Genomic DNA, 25,779 nt, shown 5'->3' with positions numbered 1-25,779 from the left:
TGAAGAACACAGACAGAACATTTTGTAGAGCCAGGCTCAGTTGTCATTATGTGCAAGGTATTGTAGAGATAATCTCCTCTACAGCAACATTAGCACTGCATTTTATTTTTTTTTTAAATCATGTTTATTAGAATTTCCAATAAAAACAGAATAAGAAAAATAGAAAGAAAGATAAAGAAGAAAAAGAAACAGAGAAACAAATTTAAAGCCTTCGTTTCATAACCTTCTTTCTGGGACTTCCTCCTTCCCCTCCCGACTGTATTCCCCTTTCCTTAAGTTGGTTCAACAAGGTCTCGTTCCCGAATTAAACCTAATACATTTTACTCATAAGCCAATTTAAATTTACACAATCTTAACAACATTCCTTATCTTAAAATAATACACAATTTTCCCCCCAAGATCAGTTCTCGTTTCCTTCCACGAGTTCCCCCTTTCTTAAAAAAGATAAAAAGTAAAACGAAAACATATAAGATCAAAGTTATAAAGAATATAAGATAGAAAATATAGGAAAATTCAAAAAATCGATTACATAGCCTTTGGATTCTAAGATTCCCCCTCCCTTCCCCGGTTTAGATTCCCCATGTCCATCTATCTGTATGTTGTCGGCCTGGAAGTCTTAAGTCCACAGCCATAATTTTATCTCAATCCATCTTGCCGGTTTTCTTTAAATTTAGTTATTTTGGTAATGTTTAACTTCAAAAGTCCAGTCTAATAAAAGCCTTTGGTTTTCCTTGATCATTTGTTGCTCCTCTGATTATTCTTTCCATGTCGTAATTAGTCCTTTGCTCTTTTATTTCTTGCTTTCTATCTTGTTCAGCTATTAAAACATTCTTGTTCCGAAATTTAGTCCCGGAAGTCCCCATTAGCACTGCATTTTAGATCTTCCCTCAGACCAAGGGCATCTAGGACTAAAATTTCACCTAGGCACATTGGGAACACCCAATTCAGGGGGCTGGAAATATAGGATTTCTCAGAAGGCGATGATCAGAAAGCAAGGAACAAAAATGTTAACTTTACATCCCAGTGCAAGATGACCATACTTTCACTTGTGTGTGTGTTTGCATATGCAATTTTTCAAAGGAAAGGCCTATTCTGTTTCTACTCTGTGTCAAAACAAATATGAATCTACTTTTGGGTCAGGCTGATTTGTGAAAGCAAATGGGGCACTGCCCCACCAACCTCATTCTGCTGTCAGCCGCACCCCCTGCCTGCCTGCCCAGCATCCTTTGTCCAGGCAGTGGTACTGCTGGTCAGATTCCTCCTTCTTAGTCTCAGTGTTAGCTTTGTACAGCTGAGCAAGGAGGAGAATGGGGACAACTAGGAAGCTGCTCAGATGACTGTGCTCTGGCTCCATTCTTCTACCGCCAAAGAGCATCAACCACGATTGTACTCAGATGGTCCTGAGATCCCATTATTATAAGGGATGTAAGAAGGTACTGCATTTTAATTCCATGCTGTATTTTCTGCCCGAAACTACATTATTCCCTTGGCTGTTCACTGTGGCAAAATTACATGCAAAAAGGTAGGTACTCACTAGTGGTTTCTGGAGGAAGAGTTGTTGCTAAAGAAAGATAAACATTGGTCAGCAAATTGTAGTATCCACATTCTATATGTTCATTTTAAAAAATGAACTACTTGTTACACAAAAAAGTTAAAATTATATCTTATACTTGAATTCTGCATGCAAATGTAGTGAAGAGATACAGAAGAACAGAAAAGTAATTTATTTATTTGTAAGTCAAGGACTTTTAAGTGAAGATCCAAAGGCGTCCCATCGCTGGCCTAGAGAGATTGGGACTGAGGTGCCCTGTTTTGCATTGCTCCTGCTACAGCCTGAGGGGAGGGCTATTCTCAAATCACCCCTGCTGCCTCTGTCCTCCCTTGAAGAAGAGACATAAGTCCAAATGCCTGTAAAGCCCTTCAGTTAACAGAGATTGCAGTGTTCTTACACCATAACAAGTATGTTTTCTATTTCAACTGAATGTCTGATTATTCAATTGAAGACTTGCTTCTCTCTAATTCATACCCTTTTTGGACAAAGTATAACAATAAAGATTTAGATTGGAAACTTACTATACACGGGTTTGGTTGTCAACCCTGGAGCTGTGAGAGAAGAATTTGATACGAAAAGCAACCTTGATCAATATTTAGTTGAATAACAAGCATTTTACCACCCCAGTATGTTGTCATAAATGGACAAGCAACAGACGTAAGAGTGTTTAGACTCTAATAACCTTAAAACACTGAAGAGAAACATAGGAGGACTCTTGACCAAGGTTAGCTGCTGTTCTGAAGAAAATTGTAAATATCCTTATATGAAACAGAGGATGTGCGGCCCTTGGGATCCAGTGTTTTGGCTCTACACATACTAAAATAAACCAGGATATCACAATTTTTCAAGTTTTGTCCTAATTTTGTTCCTGTTTACTCTCATCTTCTCATCAGAAGGTGATATCCAACGTTAGTCATATTCAGAGTAGTTCCACTGAAATAAATGAACCTACCCTGAATATGATTAAACACAGTGCTTTTTTCTTTTTCTTTTTAATAAATTTTTTATTAGTTTTACAAAGTTTTTTAAAACAAACAAACATATAAAAAGACATACAACATGTATAGTTTCATAACATTTTTTCCATAAACCTCTTTTCTCAGACTCCCCCATACCTCCGCTTTCTGCATTCCAATGTCCAAAGTTTTTAGCAACTTCTAGTTGTTTCTGTCAAACCTCTGTCCTCTTAATCTCTCCTTTAATCTAATCTTATGTCGCTATAACCCTTTCTTTCTCAAAACCTCGACATTCTAACATTCATCAAGTTTATAGTAGTCCTTGAGGTAAATTTTAAATTTCTTCCATTCTTCTTCCGCCGTCTCTTTTCCCTGATCACGGATTCTGCCAGTCATCTCTGCCAATGTCATATAGTCTATCACTTTCATCTGCCATTCTTCCAAGGTGGGTAGATCTTGTGTCTTCCAATACTTTGCGATAAGTATTCTTGCTGCTGTTGTTGCATACATAAAGAAAGTTCTATCCTTCTTTGACACCAATTGGCCGACAATGCCCAAGAGAAAGGCCTCTGGTTTCTTAGGGAAAGTACATTTAAGTACCTTTTTCATTTCATTATATATCATTTCCCAGAAAGCCTTAATCTTCGGGCATGTCCACCAAAGGTGGTAAAAAGTACCTTCAGTTTCTTTACATTTCCAACATTTGTTGTCAGGCAAGTGGTAAATTTTTGCAAGCTTGACTGGGGTCATGTACCACCTATAAATCATTTTCATAATATTTTCTTTTAAGGCATTACATGCCGTAAATTTAATACCGGTGTTCCACAACCTTTCCCAGTCAGCAAACATAATGTTATGACCAATGTCCTGTGCCCACTTAATCATGGCTGATTTAACCGTTTCATCTTGTGTATTCCATTTCAACAGCAAATTATACATTCTTGACAAATTCTTAGTATTGGGTTCTAACAGTTCAGTCTCTAATTTTGATTTTTCCACCTGGAAGCCAATTTTCCTGTCTTGTTTATAGACCTCCATTATTTGATAATAATGGAGCCAATCTCGTACTTTGGGTTTCATTTTCTCATAGCTCTGTAATTTCATTTTATCTCCATCTTGTTCCAATATCTCCCAATACTTTGGCCATCCGACCTCCATATTGAGTTTCTTCAATGCCTTAGCCTCCAAGGGTGACAACCATCTAGGGGTTTTGTTTTCCAACAAATCTTTATATCTTGTCCAAACATTAAACAACGCTTTTCTGACAATGTGATTTTTGAAGGCACTATGCACTTTGATTTTGTCATACCATAAATATGCATGCCAACCAAATGTATTATTAAAACCTTCTAAGTCCAAGATATCTGTATTCTCGAGGAGCATCCACTCTTTCAGCCAGCAAAACGCTGCTGCTTCATAATACAGTTTTAAGTCCGGCAGGGCAAATCCCCCTCTTTCTTTTGCATCTGTAAGTATTTTAAATTTTATTCTGGGCTTTTTGCCCTGCCAGACAAATTTCGCAATGTCTTTCTGCCACCTCTTGAAACAGTCCATCTTGTCAAGAACCTGCAAAGTTTGAAACAAAAATAACATTCTAGTCAATACATTCATCTTGATAACTGCAATTCGGCCTAACATTGACAATTTCCATATTTCTAGATCTTTTTTAATTTCTAACCAACATTTTTCATAGTTGTCCTTAAACAAGTTCAAATTTTTAGATGTCAAATAAACCCCTAGGTATTTCACCTTCTTGACCACTGTCAAACCTGTCTCTTCTTGAAATTTCTCCTTCTCCATATCTGTTAAGTTTTTTCCTAAGACTTTAGTTTTTTGTTTATTCAGTTTAAATCCGGCTACCTGGCCAAATTGTTGAATTATCTCTAACACCCTTTTCGTACTAGTGTTTGGCTCTTGTAAAGTCAATACTAGGTCATCTGCAAATGCCCTTAACTTATAATGTTTAGCTCCGACCTGTACACCTTTAACCTGCTGGTCATTTCTGATCATATTCAGCAACACCTCCAGAACCGAAATAAAAAGCAATGGGGAAATTGGGCACCCCTGTCGTGTTCCTTTTTCTATCTTAAGTTCCTCAGGTAAGACATTATTTACAATCAGTTTGGCTTTTTGTTCAGAATATACCGCACCCATACCGTTTTCAAATCCTTGGCCTACCCCCATCCCATGAAGATTCTTTTTCAAAAAACTCCAAGAAATATTGTCAAAGGCTTTCTCCGCATCTACGAAGATCAGCACTGCTTTAGTGTTTATGTTCACCTCTAACTTTTCCAAAATGTCTATTATATTCCTTACATTTTCTGATAGGTGCCTTTTTGGAAGAAAGCCTGCTTGGTCCTTATGAATCTTCTCCATCAGCACTCTTTTAAATCTTTTTGCTAAAATGTCTGCAAAGATTTTGTAATCCACATTGAGTAATGATATTGGGCGGTAGTTCTTAAGTTGAGTCTTTTCAGTCTCTGTCTTTGGTATGAGTGAAATATACGCTTCTTTCCACGATTCAGGTGCCTTTTTTCCTTCTAAAATCTCGTTACAGACTTCCTTTAACGGTTGAACCAACCACTCCTTCAAAGCTTTATAATATCTGGAAGTCAGTCCATCTGGTCCTGGAGATTTGCCCAGTTGCATATTTTGGATGGCACCCTCTATCTCTTGTTCTGTTATTTTCTGATTTAAATCCACCTTGCTTTGATGAGAGATTTTTTGTAATCCATATTTGTTAAGGAATTTATCTGTGTCTTCTTCATTTTGTAGTCCTTGAGAATAAAGTTTTTTAAAATAGCTCAGAAAGCAATTTCTAATCTCATTAGGTTTAGTTATATTCTTTCCATCCACTTCTAGACTTGTAACTGTATTTAGTTTCTGCCTTTTCTTCAATTGCCATGCCAGAAGTTTGCCACATTTATCTGCCGATTCAAATGTCTTTTGTTTCATTTGCTTTATCTTCCATTCAATCTCTTGATTCATCAATTCCATATATTGTGTTTGATATAACTTAATCTCTCTTAAGATCTCCTGGGACTTTGGTTTTGATCTTAGTTTTTTCTCTCCTTCCTTTATCTTTTCCAGAATCTTTTCCTTTTTCTCATTCTGCTTTCTCTTCTTTATTGAATTTTGTTGAATCAAAAATCCTCTCATCACAGCTTTACTTGCGTCCCAGTTCACTCTTTTTTCCACATCGGCCTTTAGATTTATTTCAAAATAGTCCTTTAAAGTTTTTTGGGCCTTCATGTGGATCTCCTTATCTCGAAACAGGGTGTCATTCATCCTCCATCTAAATTGACCAGTTGTTGTAAGTTTCATTTCCATCTTCATGGTGTTATGGTCGGAGCAGGTTTTTGGGCAGATTTCTACCTTCTTAATCTTTGGAGCCATCCCACTAGTGATCCAAATTTGGTCAATTCTGGTCCAGGTCATCATTGCCTGGGAGAAAAAAGTTCCCTCTCTCTCAAGAGGTTCCTTGTTCTCCATATATCTATTAAGTCCATGTTTTCAGTCATTTCAAAGAAGGTCTTCGGAAGTCTCCCTTCCTTGGAGATCGTCAGTCTTTGTGCCTTGTCCATATTTGTAGAAACCACACCATTCATGTCTCCCATGATTATCATATTGTAATCCAAATAGTCCATCAGAGTTTCATGAAGTTTCTTAAAGAAGTCCGCCTTGCCATCATTTGGTGCATAAATTCCAACTATTAAAAATTTTTCTCCTTGTACTTGTATCTCAACTGCCAGATATCTTCCTTGTTCATCTTTAAAGATCATTTTTGGGGCCCACTTCTCTTTTACATAAATCACAACTCCTCTTTTCTTGACTTTATCCGATGAGATAAATTCTTGTCCTAATCTTTTGTTTATGAGTAATTTCCTGTGTGCTCTGGTTACATGAGTTTCTTGTAGACATATCAAATCCAATTGTTCTCTGCAGAATATGAAACACTTGGCGTCTCCTCAAAGGCATGTTCAGCCCATTACAATTCCAACTAAGGAATTGCAGGGCCATCTTGCTATTTTTCTGTTGTTCCTCCAACCGCTCCAAGCAGTTGCTCTTCCTCTGATGGTGGTGGCTTCTGTCCAAACGATAGGTTCAGAATGTCTAGTGCTCTCCTTTGTTCTGCAATTGGGTCCGCCGTTCCCTTCTGTAGATCCTCTCGGTTTCTCTCCAAAAACTTCTCTTTATCTTGAATTGTCTTTATTTTAACCTTCTTTCCCTTGTAGTCAAAAGACAGTCCCTGTGGGAATTCCCACCTGAAGGGAATGGTGTTCTTCTTCAGCAGGTAAACCAGATCCTTATAAAAAGTTCTCAATTCTAAAATTTGTCTAGGGATATCTTTAAAGATCTGTATAGATGAATTTTCAATTTGCAGGGCCTTTTGGTAATGTAAATTTAGTAATTTGTCTCTTTCTTCCTTAGATCTAAGGGTAATCAAACAGTCCCTCAGAGTCTTTCTGTTCTGTTTTTTGCCCAATCTGAATGCTGTTATAATCTTAAATTCCTCCTCCTCCAGGTCTTCCCAAAAGTCAGCAAACTCTTGTGTTAAAAACTCCACGAGGTTGTCTCCTTCGTTCTCTGGAATCAATCTTAATTTCAAATTTCTCTCTTTTCTCTGTAATTCCCACAACGCCAGTGTCAGATCATGTTCATGAACTTTTTTGGCAATCGGTTCTAAGTTCTCTTGAGTCTCTCCAGCTATGGTTCTAGCTTCTTCTGCAATTTTACGTGTTGCAGAATTTTCCTGAACCAGCTTGTTTATAGATTCTGTATTCAAGTCCAATCTTGCTGTTAGTTCTGTTAATTTCTGTGTGTTTTCTGAGCTCTGCTTTGTCAAAGTCTCCAAGGATTGGTTTATCTTAAGTAGCGCTTGTGTCACTACCTCCATGGAAGCAGCTGTCACCTTTTCTTGTCCTGTTGTTCCTATAGGGGTTATGCCTGTGATCGAGCCTCTCTTCTTTTGTTGCTGTTGCTGTTGCTGGAGTTGTTGTTGCTTAGATTTGGCTCTTGTGGTTATCTCTTCTGCTGGAGCACTCATGTCCCAAGGTCGTTTCCCACGGGAACAATCTCCTAATGGAAAATTCGACTGTCCTAGATTGTTACAGCCGTTATTTTGGACCTCTAGGGGGAGCAAACCAGAATGCCCAAGTACAGAGACAAAGAAAGTTAAAAGCAAGTATTCCAGGAGGCTTATAAATATATGTTACAGTACTTTTTCCAGTAGATACTATTTCAGTCTGCTTTTGTATACTGTAACAGTAAGGTCAAAAGACTTTGTATCAAACAAAACTTCAACTATGTAACTTTCCCAAAAGTTTAAAAGCAGTTCAGTGCCCTATTGTCTTATTTAGCAGTCCGTTTCAGGGTATTGAGGCAGTGGAAGACTTTTCTTCTCTTTTTAAATAAGTCATGCAGTTCTTAATGTCCCTTTTCCTCCCCTCTGCTCTGCTAGCAAGAGGAGAGATCTAAGTCCAATGTCAGATTTAAATAATCAAAAGGTGTCTCTTGTGGATACAGCTTTTAAATTCCGATGCTTTAGCTGTCATGCAGTCGGGGGAAGGCAGACTTCCTTAATTTTTGCCTCCTCCGTTTTCAGCCAAATTTTCAATTTAAAGAAGTTCAAAATTGTCGTTCAGTCTTACTCACGGGAATTTCAGTCCAGATTTACAGGAAGGAATCAGCGCTCTCCGTCAATGGCGACGCGGCTTCACTCTGCGGGCTGGGTAGCGACTCTCAGCACCGTGCTCCCCCGATGTCGTTCCAGAGCCTTTAAAAAGGCTCTTTCTGCGGTAAGGGGGGCGCTTCTGGTGCCCACCGAATCTCCTTGTTCACAGGCTTCCGCGCCTGTGATTTTAGGGGTCCCCCGCTTGCCGTAGCGGGTCAGACCCGAACTCGCAGAGCAGTCCTCCTCCGGAGCTCGGAAAGAGGACCGCCATTAACGCTGGCGCCGACCGGAAGTCCCCACAGTGCTTTTTTCTGGGGGGGGGATGCAGGGGGACGCATACCCCTAAACTTTTTGTGAATCTAAGTTTGGCCTCATTGAGGGGCGATATTTCAATATGAGTAGGAAAATGAGAGTACCCCTAAACATTTTTTTTAGGAAAAAGCACTGATTCAACATTAGATTTCACCTCATGATGAAAGAATATTTACAACAACAACAAAGCAAGAATAAATACATCTGTTTCCAACAAACTTTCATTCTTTCATTCACTTACTCATTTCCATTAAGGTTCACCCCCTTTAGTTTTTAAATTGCATGCCAAGAAAGTATGTTGTTTTTATCTATGCTCCCATTTACCACCCCAAGTTTGGACAGGTAAGTGATGCTCAGATAATGTATATTCAATGACTTTTTACCTAATACGAAATAAAGTCTGTATTGATTTAAAATGGGAATGGTATATCTCAGTTCTGTACTCAGTTAGTTCCACAACTTAGGGAAATAGATGAACAAAGTATTACAAAACAAATCAATATAGAGCTTTGCGAAGCTAAGTCTGAAAAAAAACCTACCTTTTGAATTCTCTTTCTCTTCTTGATTCCAGCTCAAATTAATTCTCTCTCCCTTGCTCTTACTGATATTTTCTACAACAGATTATCTCTCCTTGTTTGGATTTCAGGATTCTCAATAACTTAATGTTAAATTTCCAATAGTTCCTTTTTTGGTTTGTGTCTTTATTTTCTCTTCCATGCTAAAACCTCATTACCTCAACATTATCAAATGCTAGACCATTTATGAGGTATCATTTAATTACATTTTGGTCAGAGTAGACCCACTGAAATTAATGAACATGACTAAGTTAGGACTCTCAATTTAAATGGATATACTCTCAGTAAAATTTAGTTTACTACTACCTATGACCATTACTCTGCCAAGCCTACTGTTATGCCCAGGGACCTTCATATTCCCTGCATTAAAAAAAAAAGGTGAGCAGATTTCATTACCTGTTGTTAATTCAGGGACTGGTGAGGTTGCCAGATCTATAAATAAAAAACATCATTTTATAAAACAGTCAACATTCTAGCAATTGTTAATGCTATAATATCCTGCAGATGTCAAGATTCAACCTAGATTTTAAAAATATTTGCTCTTTCAAAATCAAAACCACATTTATATTTTAAACTTGTATCGGAGCAATTGTAAAATGAGTGGTTGAAATGTAAAATTTGCATGGTGTGGCAACCATCTTGATTCCAAATGGCATCCAATTGTATCCCAACTTGTCCCTTAATGTCCAGAACAACCATTATAATATTGTAAGAAGTATCCAAATGGATAGTGAAACAAACAACTTTCCAAAATATACAGTGAAAATGTTGATTTTTTAATAAAAAATTATTTGCGAATTTAGCACTTTTGTTTTCCCTATGAAGAAAAAATGAACATTTGAAGGAAGACTGGAGGAAACAAAATGAAAAACCATGGAAACAAATAGGGGTTTGGGCAGTTTTTACAAGTAGCATAGTTCTGGATCTGAGAAGACTAAAAAAGGCAAAATTTCACTGAAAAGGTTGAGCAGAAATAGTTTGTGGATGAGTCAGGCATTCTCCAGATAATCAAAACAGTGACACTGAACATATGTGTGGAGGGTAAGACCACAGATCAGCTCCCCATCCAACCTGCATATGTTTTGTAGTAGGGATAAAACCAGGCCTTGCACTGCCTGCAATTTGGCAGGCTTCATGCTCTCTGGAGAGGCATTGTTTTCTCTGTCATCCATTCCTGGGGAAAAGGGGGAAACGTTCAGCCATGTTTAAATTCCCCATCATAATCAAAGGGGAAAAACAGGTCTAATTCAGACTCGGAACAAGAAGTCAAACTGGCAAGACAGAGTGGCTCTGAAGCGGCGTAGATTGTTTCCCAATATTACAAGTACAGATACAAGCCAATCTAGTGAACTGTTGCACAACCCTATTGTTTACTGCGTTAAAGCCCCTCTATTGGAATCCTGAAGCAAATGCCCACAATGTCAAATTCTAATCCGATCTACAAAATTCTATTCCTGCATACGAAAAGCAAAAATATTCGGCTGCATGGAAAGTAAATGTATGAGTTCCAGGGTTACCTGTTATATCGTAATAGGCAAAAAAGCCAGAGCCTGCACTATAGGACTCTCTGTGGAGTAAAACTTTCATGAGGCCTGAACGTGAAACGAAGACCTGACTTGGGCCATCGCATATTTGCCCAAGTAGTGCTGAATGATCTACCATTCCATCATAGATTTGAATGTATTCATGAGTACAGTCCAAACTGTGGAGGAAAAAGTGTCATTAGTCATACTGTACAAGGCAAAGAAATTCCTGCATTCAAAAGTATCAGACGACGATGACAATGATTTTATTATTTATATGATTTTGATGATTTCATTTTCTCCTCACATTCTTAACTTTAAAAACTCTGTCTCCTCTCCCACCTGTGGTTTGTGACCCCTTGCGTTCAGTTAATTTTTTGTCATAACACATCAACAGCAAAATCCTATGCATGGCTAATTGGAAGCAAGTACTCTTGAGTTCCCTGAGACCTGCTCCCAGATAAGTAGGACATATAAAGGCCTTGTAGCACTAAATATTGTAGCATTTTGATTAATGTAATGTCTCATTGGTTGGTAAGAAATAGGCTCTGGAGGAAAGATTTTGGAATGCATCTCACAATGTCTCAATGGGAGCCAGACCTGGAGCCAGCACATCATTCCTCTCCTACTTTAAATATATGCAGCAGAACTCTAGCAGGAGTGCTGGCTCTGGACAGCTAGACTTCCTAGTGTGGCCATAATATTGATTTTCCCACAGAAGTCATGAGCACTGTTTTGCATAGCTGTCAACTTACAGATTTGAAAATAAGGGACCAGCAGCCTTGAAAATAAGGGACCAACAGCCAAAATAAGGGACCTGCAGCCTCACCTGTTCCAGGCACTCCAGTCTTCCTGTCCTCCTGCAGTCTGGTCAAACTCATGCTCTAACGTCCAACCAACTTTGTAACCAGAGGTTCAACTGAATAGAATCTGAATCACATGCACCACAAGGCCTCTGCAGCCTCAACCTAAGATGGCTCCCTGGCCTTGCTTTGCACTGCAAAGTTTGCAGCAGCACATGCAACAAAATGGCGTCCAGCATTCAAAAAACCCCTCAGCTTCGGCAGCACATATACTAAAATTGGAACGATACAAAAAAACCCTCAGCTTGCATTAACTAGCCACACACAAGGCATGCAAGCTCCACCCCCAGTCGTTCTTAGACTTCTTATTGGGTGAGCAACACAGCCAAGCAACACAGTTGGAGCCTCCCTCCTCCCTGGCCAGCAGGGAGGGAGGGAGAGGAGCTGCTTCCTTTGAAATTTAAGGGACATCATTTCAGGGACATCATTTAAGGGACATCCATCAATAAGGGACAGCAGCGGGACATGGCGCTGGAATAAGGGACTGTCCCTTCAAATAAGGGACACTTGACAGCTATGCTGTTTTGTAGGGAATTTTGGAAACTTCATTTATTTATTTAGTATATAATATGCATGAGCCCACAGGGCATGGTCACCTTAAAGACTTCCATTTCTCACCCTTTCCCAAGGCAATCAACATCTGGCGCATTGCATTCAGCTTGCTTTGGTTTTATTAAATTTGCAAATGAAGACTCAGAAGCTTCAACAGCCCAAGTGAGATATGCAGGCCATAGTTGACCCAGATTCCCTGGCACTTATGGAATTGCCAGCCATTTTTTACTAACTTTGCAAATAATAGAACAACTGGAATGGACTCTGAAACTGGAAAATGTTTGTTCTTTCTTTCTTTCTTTCTTTCTTTCTTTCTTTCTCTTTCACATATATGCTTTAAGGATATGCATGCTTTTATTCCTTTGTGATTTCAGTAATGATGGAAATTTTTTGAAAAACAAATTAAACTGGCACACCTGTAACCCACAACAGGGTGGTGGTGTCAGCTCCCTCACACCTTGCAGATGAACCTGATCCATCAACAAGCTGCTCAGGTGAAAAGCCCTTATACATAGAATCATAGAATCATAGAGTTGGAAGAGACCACAAGGGCCATCGAGTCCAACCCCCTGCCAAGCAGGAAACACCATCAGAGCACTCCTGACATATGGTTGTTAAGCCTCTGCTTAAAGACCTCCAAAGGAGGAGACTCCACCACACTCCTTGGCAGCAAATTCCACTGTCGAACAGCTCTTACTGTAAGGAAGTTCTTCCTAATGTTTAGGTGGAATCTTCTTTCTTGTAGTTTGGATCCATTGCTCCGTGTCCGCTTCTCTGGAGCAGCAGAAAACAACCTTTCTCCCTCCTCTATATGACATCCTTTTATATATTTGAACATGGCTATCATATCACCCCTTAACCTCCTCTTCTCCAGGCTAAACATGCCCAGCTCCCTTAGCCGTTCCTCATAAGGCATCGTTTCCAGGCCTTTGACCATGACTTATACAAGGTATTTTTTAAAAAAATGTCAAATCAATCACTTTATGTATTATATCAATTCTGCATCCTTTTGCTCTAGTTATTCAAAACAAGCAAACATATAAAGAAAAAGAAAAGATGAAAGAACCAGGAGAACATGAAAAGGGGTAAGTGTGGAAAAAGAGAAGCAGAAAGTGAAGAAAAAGATTAAGGAGGAAAGGAAGCATGACGAAATAATTTCCTCTTCAGTGGTACCTATTGCCAAAGTACAAGCGAGATGCTGACAGTACAAAACACTTGCTTTCAGCAACGGAGGACTTACCTGAAATAATCAAGGCGTAGCACTATAGGAATCTTATAATATGAAACAATTGTCCAGAGACACTCTACGACGTCTCCACCACCATTGTAATATGGGGGAGAAAATGACCTTGATGGATCTGTGAAAGTCTTGCCACAACTGTAGCTGCCTAACAAATACAAAAATAAACACTGAGTATTGCGTCAAAGCACTGCTTCCCCCCACCCCTCCAAAAGCAGATCCCAGTAACAACTTTCCAGCTTCACCAAGATCCAGAGGACAGAATCACAAGGACTGAATTCCATGTGGTCCTTCTGTTTTCTTCAGCCATCTTCAGCATCACATCTGTTGTGTGTCATGAAGCCAGGTGATCTTTGCACCATTAAGCAGAGAGCTGCCATTGGCAGAAGAATAAATACTAGATCTACTATGAGCCCAGTGAATCCAGCTTTTCTTTGCAGCACAGGCCTATAGATAGGTTCAGCTCATAGTAGGCATTCTTATAAGAACAAGAAGCCAGAATGCTTTGCTATGGGTATTTTGGGGGGGAAATCTGATGTGTTTGATTTAGTACCCTAATAAAATATGCTGTTGGGGGGGGCAGTTTCTCCTTCTCCCCTTCTGGCTAAATATTTAACTTGAGTTAGAACTGTTCCCCCCCAAAAAAAAAGATTTCAAGCTTATTGTTATTTATTATTATTTCTTAAATTTGTATACCGCCCTTCATCCAAAGATCACAGGGCAATTCACAAGATACTGGGTCAGGCTGGGTTGGACCCAGATCAGCTTGGGTCAGATTGGGTTGCTCCAGTGTGCCAGATAGGGCCCTAGATTGCATTGAGGGGCCTGCACAGCCCCAGCAATTAGGCTCCTCCAACAGCATCTGAAGGAGTTTGCAGGCTACCCACTAGCAAATTTCTGCATGAGAAAGCGATACTATATTATCAGCATGCCGGGAACTGGAATTCAACATTATATTATGTAGCAGAAGAGATGCTGCTTACCTTTAGCTACTGTTGTGGCAGATTTCACTCCTATTTAAAAGAAAAGGGAGAGAGGAAAGAGAATCAAGAAAACATTGCAAGAATACAATTTCAAAATTGTTCATTGAATTGATGTGGTTTAATATGTAGCAGGAAATGTTCTTCATCAAGAAAAAAAATGGCTTCATTGAATGCCACGCTCACAACGAATAAAAATATGCCACTTTTGCTAGCAAGAAGAAGAACAAGGACACTTCTCTAGCAAATCCAATTTCTGCAACCATTATAGTGGAATGCAGTTACAAATCTTAGGAGTCTCATATGTGGGGCTTCAATCTTAAATGCAATCAAGTTGTGTTCTTACAAACAAAAATAAACCCCAAATGAATAAGAGCACTGTATGCTAAAAGTTCCATTTCATCTGAGCTCAGAGCAGTAGCTGTACAAGTTGGAAGTTGTACATTGGAGGCCAATCTGCAACACTAGCTCACTTCTGGAGGCAGGGCCAGAGTGACATACATGAGGGAGAACCTGCTCTTTCTAGTATACTCCTGGATTGTAATTCCAGGATTAGGCCACAGCACAGCACTGTTGTGGCTGGCAGTAGTAAAGAAGAACCATTGCCAACTTGTATCCCTCCCCCTCCTTCCTTGATTGCTGGTTGACATTGCTGTAGACACAGGTTAGCCACTAGTTGACAGGGCTGGGCAGTGGTGTAGCAAGCTGCTTGGGTGCCCGGGGTTGGTGCATGCACTGCCCGCAGGGGCAGGGCAAGCTGCCCATGGGGTGGGGCAAATAAGCTGAGCTCCAGGCCATGCTGATTTTGCAGGCCATCCACAGCCAAGCAGGAGGTGGTGGCTGGGGCACTCTGCAGGCTGTGCGACACCCGGGACACCCTTTGGGTAAGCCTGCCACCCAGTGTGGACCACCCTCCCTGCCGCCCCCCTCCCGAGCTACGCTACTGGGGCTGGGAAAGGATTTCTCTCACAGCCAGAGCAAATTTCTATGTTACTGTATAAACTGCAAACTGGGGGGGGGGGGTGTCAAAGAACGGAGTTTGAACAATTACTTTTTAGACTCTTGAAATGGGACGTTATTCAACAAAACTCAGTTCTGTTTTAAGAGCAGCATTTCACAATGTTTGACTAGTATTAAGGAAATGAATGTTAGTACTTAAATTCAAACAACATGAATCATTCTTCTGATCATCTTTATAACCTTACTGGCTTCTGGAAATCTGATAGCATTTAATTTAGGATTACTGCCACTTAGCCACACACAGAGTAGCTCCTTTTCATAATCCTTTTGTTCTGAAGTGGTCTAGTATAATCTCAAAATGCTTCTATAGAACCCCAGCGAAACCTCTGTAGAAGGCGTAATTTGCAGAAGACAGTAATTGCACCACAGCAAATCTTTTGCACCTGCCGTTGGGAGTATCCTTCATAGAGGTCAAAGAGGAACACACGGGACACAGGCTTTGGATAAACATGGGTCTTGACTATGTGCAAACATGACTATGACTGTTGCTCAGCATCCCAGTGGCATAGCAATGCAATCATCATCTCAGGTAGACCACACCTGTGATCCACACCTACACCCCTGGCACCCCTTAAGGCAATGAGAACCCTAGCTCCATTCCTTCTCAGCTAAGCTACAGCGTGGTGCCAGAGCATCTGCTTTCCACGCAGGTTCCCAGGTTCAATTCCCAGTATCTCCAGGTAGGACAAGGGGAGACTTGTCCTACAAGCTAAAGAACACCAAAATAGAAAAATTTAATAAGTGAATTTACTAAAGCTACTACTGCTGAGCTTAAAAAAGGTTAAGGTTTATAGAGGAGTTTATTGTTTTATATAAATACATTTAAAGGTTATTAAAGACAGCTAAGCTTCTTCTGTATGACTGTGGGAAAGTATAATGAAAAATAATGATTAGCAATGAAAGGCTATTTCTGCAATAGTTGGGAAATGTGTAAATAATATCCAGGGGGAAGAACAATGAGTGTATTGAGCCTTGCTATGAAACTAATTTTTACAATGTTTGTAGCCTGGCAGCATGTAATTCCTCTCTCTCCCTACCCACTGGTGGAGTGCTTTGAAATATTGGCTAAGAATCTGCATGTATGGCTTTGGGAATGGGCTACTCCTTTATTTGATAAATGAGGAGTACAATGGCTCCTGGTCAAAAACCATGGCATGTAAGGCCTCTTTGATAGGTCTTTCAACCTTTTTCTTACCCACCTGGGGTATGATACTGCCCTCAAAACTGTGAAACAGAACTTATGGGATATCACCTTTAGTGATTTCCAATCTTGCTCACATGTGACCTGTGGCCCATCTGTGTCAGGATTCCAATACCTACAGGGTTTTTTTGTTATCTCCCTATCTTAAGAATTTGACTGTATCTAACTATCACCATCTGTTTTCTAAAGTCAGATTAAATGTTTTCCCATCTGAAGTGCTGAGGGGAATATTGGCTGGTGCCCCATACCGAGATAGGCTGTGCCCATGTTCCCAGGATGTTGAATATATGGAACATATTTTAATAAACTGTAGTTTGTATAAACAGGTTCGACAGCATCTAATCAATCCAATACTATCGGAACAACCTAGAAATACTGACCCATTTCATGTTAAGGTTCTCCTTGAGGATAAGTTTGATACTGTTACACTTCTTAAAGGCAATAAAAATAAGAAATCAGTATGTACCAGCTAAAGCTCCTCTGTTGGCCAGCAAGGCTGATCTTACACCTTAATAACTGTTAATATGTACTATTGTTGTACTGTGTATTTTGGGTCTAAGGACCACGATAAAGTGGTCTCTCTGTCTCTCTCGTGTGTGTGTGAATATAGATATTATAGATATTAAATTAAGAGATGTCCCATATGTGTTTTTTTCACCCAGACATTACCAGATCTGGGTCTGATGTCTGGGATTGGGTGTTCAAACCTGGGGAATGAGTGCAGAAGAAGGAATTGGACCTCAACTGTTGTGCTTTAACTGACCCACAGCTTATGCTTTCAGTGCTCTATTTGCACACCTAGGTCTGTGGAATTACAGTGATCAGGACTGAAGTGGACTGGTTCCTCCACCTCGATTTTTCTTACATCCATGCTGATGTTCACAGCCTGTTGCCTCTTCCCTCTTCCCCAACACACACACAAAAATACTTCACCTTGAGGACAGGGAGTAGGTAGGAGAGGGCAGCGTGCTCTTGAAAAGGCTAAGACCCAATAGATTTCTGCTTCAGGAGGAAATGATGTTCTGAGCATCTCTTCCCACTGTGAATGGTGGTGGGCTGATCTTCAAGCCTCCATCATTGAACCCTTTGGAGAAGCCTTCACCAGCCTGGTGCTCTTTGGATGTTTTTGGAAGCCTACTCCCATCAGCCCCATTCATGTTGTTTGGGATGGGAGTTATAGGCTAATGACATCTGGAAGGCACCAAGTTGAAGAAGACTGCTCTTGAGAATTATGGCTGAATGCTCAGAGAAACCTCTCAAGGGTTTTCAAGAATTCAAAAGTAATGCTTATGGAATGCAACCAACTGGGGTGGTGGAGAGTCCCTTGGTGCCTTCTCAGTTATAAATAGCTGAGCTGCATGGAATGGATATTCTCCATAATAGGAAATATTTGGGCAAATGGGGGGGGGATTTCTTTGCATTGACATAGATATTTGCTTCCATGCAAATACAGTTATGACAACCTCTTTAACTACAGAAGTCAGAAACTAGATGTAGCTGCTAGTCCAGTATCCTGTTCTGACTGTGGGAAGCCTGCAACAGGACCTGAATGTAACAGCAACACTCAGTAACTAGAGTTATTTAAGGCAGATTCAAGTAAAATACAATTCAAGCAAAAATGTTACACAGCATAGTACCTTGGACACTTAATATTAAAGAATGATGCATTTCCAATTAGTTAATTAATAAAATGTGTAAGTTGTGGTTGGTTCATTTTTAAAAATGGAAGTTTTTCAAATTGGATGCAACCCATGCTGGGGGTGATGACATGGGTAATGCACAAGAAAACGCAGGAAAGAGTGATGTGTAGGAAAGGAGAAGCATTCCAAGTCATTGAATTCCTCCTCTCTAAACCAGTTTGAGTACACCATCACACACCACAGACGTCATGGTCACGCAACAACCTACGCTGTTTCTGGCAGGGAGAGAGAGGAAATTTCTGGCACTGACCAACCCTTGCCAACCTTCTCTTCCCATGCCCAGCCACACCTTCCCTCCTGGCTTCCGAACTTTTCCCCTTTGTGTGGGTGGCAGGATCTGGCACACAGTGGTTCTTGTTTAAGACTGATGCCCAGGAGAGCCTACAAAACAATAGTTGCAACTCGCATCTAAATATATTTCAGCACAGCTAGTCACTATGCAAAACATTATTGAGCCAAGGAATTTATACTCCAAACCAGCTGGAGTGGAACAACTACTTAAAAATGAGTTTTAAATAAGTGAGACCTACAACAAAAATGTTGGCGTGTGCAGTGGCTTCAGTTCAAGATTCCCTACTCTAATTCAGTTCTCCCTACCTAGGAATGGGGAAATATGTGCATCTTGGTTTCTCCCCATTCCTCATGTTTCCAATCCTTTCAGTTTTTCACATTTCCAATCCAGTTTGTAATTTTTAAAGTCCTCATAAAATTTACCAGCATTTTAGTGCAAATTTCTCCTAATATACACATGTGGAATGCATATTTGCCCCTTGGTACACCGGTGGTGCTGTGGGTTAAACCTCAGAGCCTAGGACTTGCCGATCAGAAGGTTGGCAGTTCGAATCCCCGCGACGGGGTGAGCTCCCATAGCTCGGTCCCTGCTCCTGCCAACCTAGCAGTTCGAAAGCACGTCAAAGTGCAAGTAGATAAATAGGTACCGCTCCGGCGGGAAGGTAAACGGCGTTTCCATGCGCTGCTCTGGTTCGCCAGAAGCGGCTTAGTCATGCTGGCCACATGACCTGGAAGCTGTACACCGGCTTCCTCAGCCAATAAAGCGGGATGAGCACTGCAACCTCAGAGTTGGTCACGACTGGACCTAATGGTCAGGGGTCCCTTTACCTTTACACATTTTTTTTCAAAGCTGTTTCCCCTAGTATAATGCATTTCATCTGTTATTTTCACTTACATATGCATGTTTAGGCACCCTTTATCCTAGTCTATGCATTTGTGTACACATTACTTATCCACAGAATAAGATCTCGAAGGATGGCTGTATTTTAGTTTCTGTATTGTTTCAGAAAGTGTGTGGTAGGTAGGTTCACCTTTAAATGTGAACTGAATCAAATTGCTCCACTCTGTCCCTTGGTTTTCTCTACCTGCCCCCAACAGTCAATATTTATTGGCCCCTGAGGACACCATTCCCTGTGTGGAATGCTTGGTCCACTTTTCTTCCGTAAAAAAAATTCCATACAATTGCAAATCTTGGGTTTCCCCTAAACCTATTGATAGCCTCCTTTTTCATTTTTGGAATGCCATTTTGGCTCTGTAAGATATGAGGCTTCCCCCCTAAGGATTGGGAATAGTGTATGTGATTAATGATCAGTTCTATCGATTGTGGGAGGGGCTTACTTTCCACAATCCTTCTAAACTTGTTTTAGAAGTGAATCTTCCATCCTATTGCCCATGATTAGGGAGACCCTGAATCTGTGCATGCAGGAAACCTGTGGCAACATCTGCTGGGACCAGGAGTGCCAACTTGGCCCCAGGACCATGGGTGCCCCAGGACATGGGTGCTTGGGCACCAAATTTTGTGGTTGTCCAGCCCCTTCATGGGGAATTTTGTGAGTGCTGGGGCATCCAGGGCCCCAGGGAGTTAGCACCTATGGCTGCGACCTTCTAGGGGCAATGGGGGGGGGGAGATCCCATACCACATCAAAAACATGAACTTCAACTGGGCACATGCTGAAGAAGCTGCTACACTCTAAAATACATCTAATCCATTTTACATTGAGGTAAAAAAACTGCCTTTCAAGCTTGAGTGTTCTATAGATAGTATAAGTAGGAGCACAAATTTGATGCTCAGAGGTTCTGGACTCCACCTGGTGTTTACCTAGAGCCAGGGGTGCCGGCGTCTGGGGCCAAAGCACTTTAGCTTTCTCCCCCATCTTATTTTAGAGAAGGACGGGCCAACTTCTCTGGACAATTGAGGGGATGCACGTGACATCATAAAGTCGCACAACATCAGAATGCCATGCAGTGCCACACGCGTGACATCAGAACATTGCATGATATCATGTGCATGATGTTGGGATGTCATGACAGGACCCCTAAATAGTCTGGAGAAGCTGGCACCTCTGCCCAGAGCAGATCCTTTAAAATCAATGGACCTAACTTAGTCATGTTCATTAATTTTAGTGTGTTTACTATATGTAAAACTTAGTTGAATACCACCCAATATGTTTGGGAAGATTCCTAACAAAAAAAATGTTGATTTAGCTTCTTAATGACCTTTCTAAAAACTGTTTTTCTTTCAAGCCTCCAGTGGAGAGGGATAGAAAAAGTTCCCTAGACAATCTACCTAGTCTACATCTCAAAACTATTCTCTGAAATCTAACTTCACTGAATTGAATGCCAAATGTAATCAAAGTAATAAATCATTCAATAATTTCCCCCAAACAAAGGCAAGGTTGTGAAATGAATAGAGTAATGGTTTTTAATTTATTTTCTAACGAACACTAACATACCGATCCAGCCAAAGTTCACCCCACTGAAACCAGTAGAATAAATTGGTTTTGACAAACTTATCCCATTGCTCCCGACAAGATTTGCAGTCTGTTCCTGTTTCCTGAGAAACAAGTCAATGGCACTTACTTCCCTGAAGTGTGCATAAGGGTAGCTAACTCTAGATGGATGCACAGACCATAATCTGAAGACCAAGTTCGCAACAAAGCAAATGACAGTCAATTTTCTACAGCAAAGTTGATACCTATGACTATGCTCTAAAAGGTTCAAGCAGTTCATATATGAAAACAGTCAACATTCGTTTCTTCATAGGAATATATGAAGCTGCCTTATACGGACTTAAATTCATTGGTCCATCTACATCAGTATTGTCTACACTGACTGGCAGAAACTCTCCAGTGTTTCAGGCAAGAGACTTTTCCAACCCTATATGGCGATACCAGGGTTGGAACTTGGAGCCTTCCCTACCACTGAGCTACAGACTTTGTCCTTTATTTCTCAATTCTGATTTAAGCATTTATTTATTGAAATTGCTGTTCCACTTTATGTATGCAAGACAGAAAAGAAGGTGAAGCAAAGATCTCTCTCTCTCTCTCTCTCTCTCTCACACACACACACACACACACACCACATTACCTGATGCTGAGAGTAGCACCCAAAAAAAGATCACAGTTTGATCCATCTTGGGCTAAGATTCCAGGAGAATTAGGAGTAGTAACCTTCAGGATGAAGACACCTGAATATATATAGTGTGGTGGGTCTGAAATTTGATCTGCCCTTTTTCGTCAGCTCCTGGGAAAAGGAAGTTCTCTAGAAGGACTTTTGCGATGCCAAACAATGTTTGTTAAACCATGCCAACAATACGAGTGCATATCAATGCCACTTCCCTTATCTTTAATTTTTTATACTTGTTGTGTAAACAATCCTCAGTATGAAGCCCAGCGCTTGTCATTCTCCTCCTTCCTTTTTTTAAAAAGGGGGGGCTATTTTCCAGAAGGAAATGAGTGCGAATTAGATACCATCAAGTGCACCTACTTGTCACTTCATTTGGGGGAATGTCAGCAGGCAAGATTCTCTTAAGGAGAGTGTTGCACAAGAAATATTTGTGCCCATATGCAGCCAGGATCTAGAGAAACACACAGCTCCTTCTGGCTGCTGAACTTGCGCTTTGGGCTTCTGTTCCTTGAAGTCATTCATATCAGTTATTGGCTGTGAGAGAATGTGGCTGCTTTCAAAATGATGTTAATTGCTTTTAGAAGTTCTGGGTTGTTTTTTAATAATTCTATTTTTAGTTGTTCTGCTACTTGGTTGTTTGCTGCCCTGAGCTCCTTTGGGAGTAAGAGTGAGATACAAATCTAATAAATGAATAAAATAACTTGAACCATTTGTTTTCTCATTACATATTTTTCAGATTTCTTCCTGCCGCTGACTAGTGCAGTGGTTCCACCCCCCCCCCCCCGCCGGACCATTTAAAAACTCCTGTGGTTCTTTTTCTCCCTATTGTAGCATGCGTACTGTGCTGTGCTAGATTCTGTATGAGTGTTAATTGCATTTTTATAGCTTGTTTTATTTATTATATATCACGCTCAATAGAATTCGAATGATAATACAATAAATAAAAAAGCAATTAAAACTCTATTAAAATAAATATAAATGCTTAATGCAGTAGACATGCCTCCTCCCACCTTCCACCACAAATCTGAAGACATGCCACAGATAACATGGGGAAAGTTTGCAGAACACTGAAATTCTGTGGACCAGGCCTTGGGAACCTCTGTAGCAGGGTGATTCAACAAGAAGATGTTTCTACTTATGATTGCCTCCTTTTTAAAGCCAGAACGTTCATGGGGACTTTATATATATATAAATAGTTTTTTGTAAATTTGTTTGTGCCACATTAATTATTTTCAAGGCCATGCCTTTGAATTTTTGCACATATTCTCTGGGTATTTGATCAAGCAAGTAGAAAGTCAAGACTGGTGAATGCTGAAAAATAATCAAAATGAATGAACAAGTAAGGTGTGAAGATAATGTATCTGGAGCCAAGTACTGAGCACTACAAAGACAATAGTACATATTTAAACAGGCGTTGTGAAAGATAAAGCAGCAGAGACAGCCAAGAATGGAAAATCGGATGGTGGGTAAAGAAAAATAGGGGTTGCAAGCAGGTCAAGGACATTTCAAGGCTTTGCCAATTCAGGTGGCAAGAAGGAGATGGGAAACTACTCAAGCAAACCTCAAACCAAACTACCTGATATTTATTAACAACAATTTCTGCAAAGAAGCATGACATTTCTAAACATGGGGAGTTTACAAGAAAATTCCATTATTGAGTGTTTAGGGAGGGGGAGGGCCAGACAAAGAACAATTTAACAACTATTTTATTCCTGATTCTCATGAATGGTAGTCTTGTGACAGTTTTAGAAGCAGCCTTCCAGGGGGGGGGGAAGAGCCTTAAAAGAGCCTGCTGGATCAGGCCAAAGGATTGTCTAATCCAGCACTGTGTTCTCACAAAGGCCAACTCCACAAGCCGAATTTAAGTGCAGCAGTTCCCCCACTACCACCTTGAATTCCTAGTGGAAATAGAACACAGCCAACATGACTGGTAGCTGTTGATAGCCTTGTCCTCCATAACATACCTGTCAACGTTTCCCTTTTTTTAAGGGAAATTCCCTTATTCCGAATAGGATTCCTCACAAGAAAAGGGAAAAGTTGACAGCTATGCTCCATAAATTGGTTTGATCCTCTTTTAAGGCCTTCCCATTTTGTTTGCCATTAATGCCTGTTGTGGGAGCAAATACAGGCAACAACCATTTTACATGTTCAACACATGTGTTCAACATGTGCACAGCTGCACACACACACATCACTGCAACCTGGAAGTGGCCAGAAAAGGTGGCATGGTGGGAGCAGGGCAGAGGCAGAACAGGGGCAGAACAGGACATAACAGGGCAGAGCAGGCTTGTGCATGTTCTGCCAATGTGTGCAGGGGTCAAGAATGGAGCCCCCAGGCAAAATGGCTGTTGCTCGTACCACATAACTATGCATTGTGTTAACTATGCATTGTGTGAAGTTCTTTTTGTCATCCAACATTCAGTTCAGTTTGATGACCCCCAAGCTCTACTATACAGAGACAGAGAAAAATATTTCCCTATCCAATTTATTCACACCACACAGAACTAAACACACCTCTATCATACTCCTGCTTTCTCACCTCTTCTCGACACTAAAAAGCACCAAAAGTTATTTCCTCATAGAGGAATTGCTCCACCCACTTGAATCATTTTGGTTGCCATTTTCTGAACCTTTTTACAGCTCCACAATATTCTTTTTGAGGTAAGACAACCAGAACTGTATACAGTACACCAAGTGTGGTTGTACCATAGAATTGTATATTCCTAATGATCCTTTCCCCTAATGATTCCTAGCATGGAATCTGCCTCACACCAACACCTTCATCAAGCTTGTAGCTGGTCAGGCACCATTAATTCATACCCTATGAGTGCATATGTGAAATTAATACATTTGGCTTCAATTTGCATCAAAGTACACTTGCTCACATTGCGTTGCATTTGCCATTTTACTGCTGATTCACCCAGTTTGGGAAAATCCTTTTGGGGCGCCTCACAATCCCCTTTTTATTTTAACTACCCTGAACAAGTTGGTATTCATGGGTTATTCAGTTTGGTTTTCATCACTGTTAGTATGTTTTAAGGAGTTTGCTGTAGAGTGGTAAAAAGGGACTGATATAGTAAGGGACTGCACATAAAATGAGCCGTCCTTTAATCAGGCAAAATGGCTTCATGGTTAGACGAAGGCAATCTATTTGCAGAAGCAGGATTATATACATTCCTGCTCGGTTAAGAACTACAGGGCCAAAATTGTGCCTTGCATTTATCCAGATAGTCACATGTTGTTTAGGTATATGGTTTACTAGTACACACACAAATCTACTCATGGGATGCAGATGAACTTTTAAAAACCACTTTTTGGTTTTTTTAGCATTGGTCATTATAAAATTCTACCATTTTCATACTACTTTTGCAGCAATCCATGCATACATATTTTAACTGGAAATTCAACAGAAAGAAAGAAAGAAAACCTTTCCTTCTTATTGTGACCTTTTGTAATGTGTTGTCTTGAGCAGATCTCCAATGACTTTCCTTAATCATGCTTTTATCCCCTGATTGATATCTTGTTTACTCACTCACTCCAGGTTTCCTAATCTACTGGTTGATTTGGTAAAGTACCCCCTTGAAGGTCTTTATTCCTCAAGTACTATTTTTTAATGATATTTCTCCAGGGAGAGCCTAAGACATTTTGATCCTTATGGCTGAAATGTCTAATGGCATCCCCACAGGGTGATAATAAATAAACCAACCAAATAATTCCCTACCTACTGTAGTAGCTTCATGCTGCCCCGTTTCACTCCCAGCTTTTAGTTCTTTCCTTATAAGCATCTTTCCCAAACCATATTTAGGACTTCCCTCTTCTGCCCTTGATCTCTCATACAAAGGCTTAAGCTAAAGTACGTAATACTTCAATGGTTCATTATTCTCCCACCCCCCCACCCCCCAACGTTCCCCCTTGTCAGTTCTTCACTGGTCATATTTTAAGCTGTGTAATCCTTTGAGGAAGAAGGATGTACAAGACTTTAGCTCACCGCAAATCCTAAACTTGGAACCTGGTGGGTGTCAGGAATTCAGTCTGTTTACAAACAACAAACCTCTAGTCAAAGTAGAGAACCACTGGGAAACCAGTCAGATCACCAGGGAAGCAATTAGCAGCAATCAGCAAGCTTAGTTATATGGTACTTCCTTCTCCTTCCATTTTGCATCACCCCTTGACAGGAGCTAGGTCTGACATGTGGCAGGTCTGTTTCCCAAATG

At 40.4% G+C, this 25,779-nt stretch overlaps 1 protein-coding gene across 5 annotated transcripts in view; it reads right to left on the bottom strand.

Annotated features, from left to right (window-relative positions):
* The window catches only part of LOC309532470 (scavenger receptor cysteine-rich domain-containing protein DMBT1-like), a 48,350-nt gene extending 26,740 nt beyond the window's left edge, over nt 1-21,610 (bottom strand). For 4 of the 5 annotated variants that reach the window (XM_082222757.1, XM_082222758.1, XM_082222759.1 and 1 more), the window contains exons 1-7: nt 21,527-21,610; nt 14,231-14,260; nt 13,248-13,395; nt 10,587-10,771; nt 9,466-9,501; nt 2,074-2,103; nt 1,535-1,561 (exon numbers count right to left, since the gene is read on the bottom strand). In XM_082222757.1, coding sequence (XP_082078883.1) covers nt 1,535-1,561; nt 2,074-2,103; nt 9,466-9,501; nt 10,587-10,771; nt 13,248-13,395; nt 14,231-14,260; nt 21,527-21,572 — 502 coding nt within the window. In that variant the 5' untranslated portion in view covers nt 21,573-21,610. The remainder of the gene's footprint in view (nt 1-1,534; nt 1,562-2,073; nt 2,104-9,465; nt 9,502-10,586; nt 10,772-13,247; nt 13,396-14,230; nt 14,261-21,526) is intronic. The other variant, XM_082222761.1, reaches the window with a different exon arrangement.
* Nucleotides 21,611-25,779: the final 4,169 nt, after the last annotated feature.

This window comes from Podarcis vaucheri (assembly GCF_965113315.1).
Source record: "Podarcis vaucheri genome assembly, chromosome: 5".
Taxonomy (NCBI): domain Eukaryota; kingdom Metazoa; phylum Chordata; class Lepidosauria; order Squamata; family Lacertidae; genus Podarcis; species Podarcis vaucheri.
This window is presented reverse-complemented; position numbering and strand designations above follow the sequence as displayed.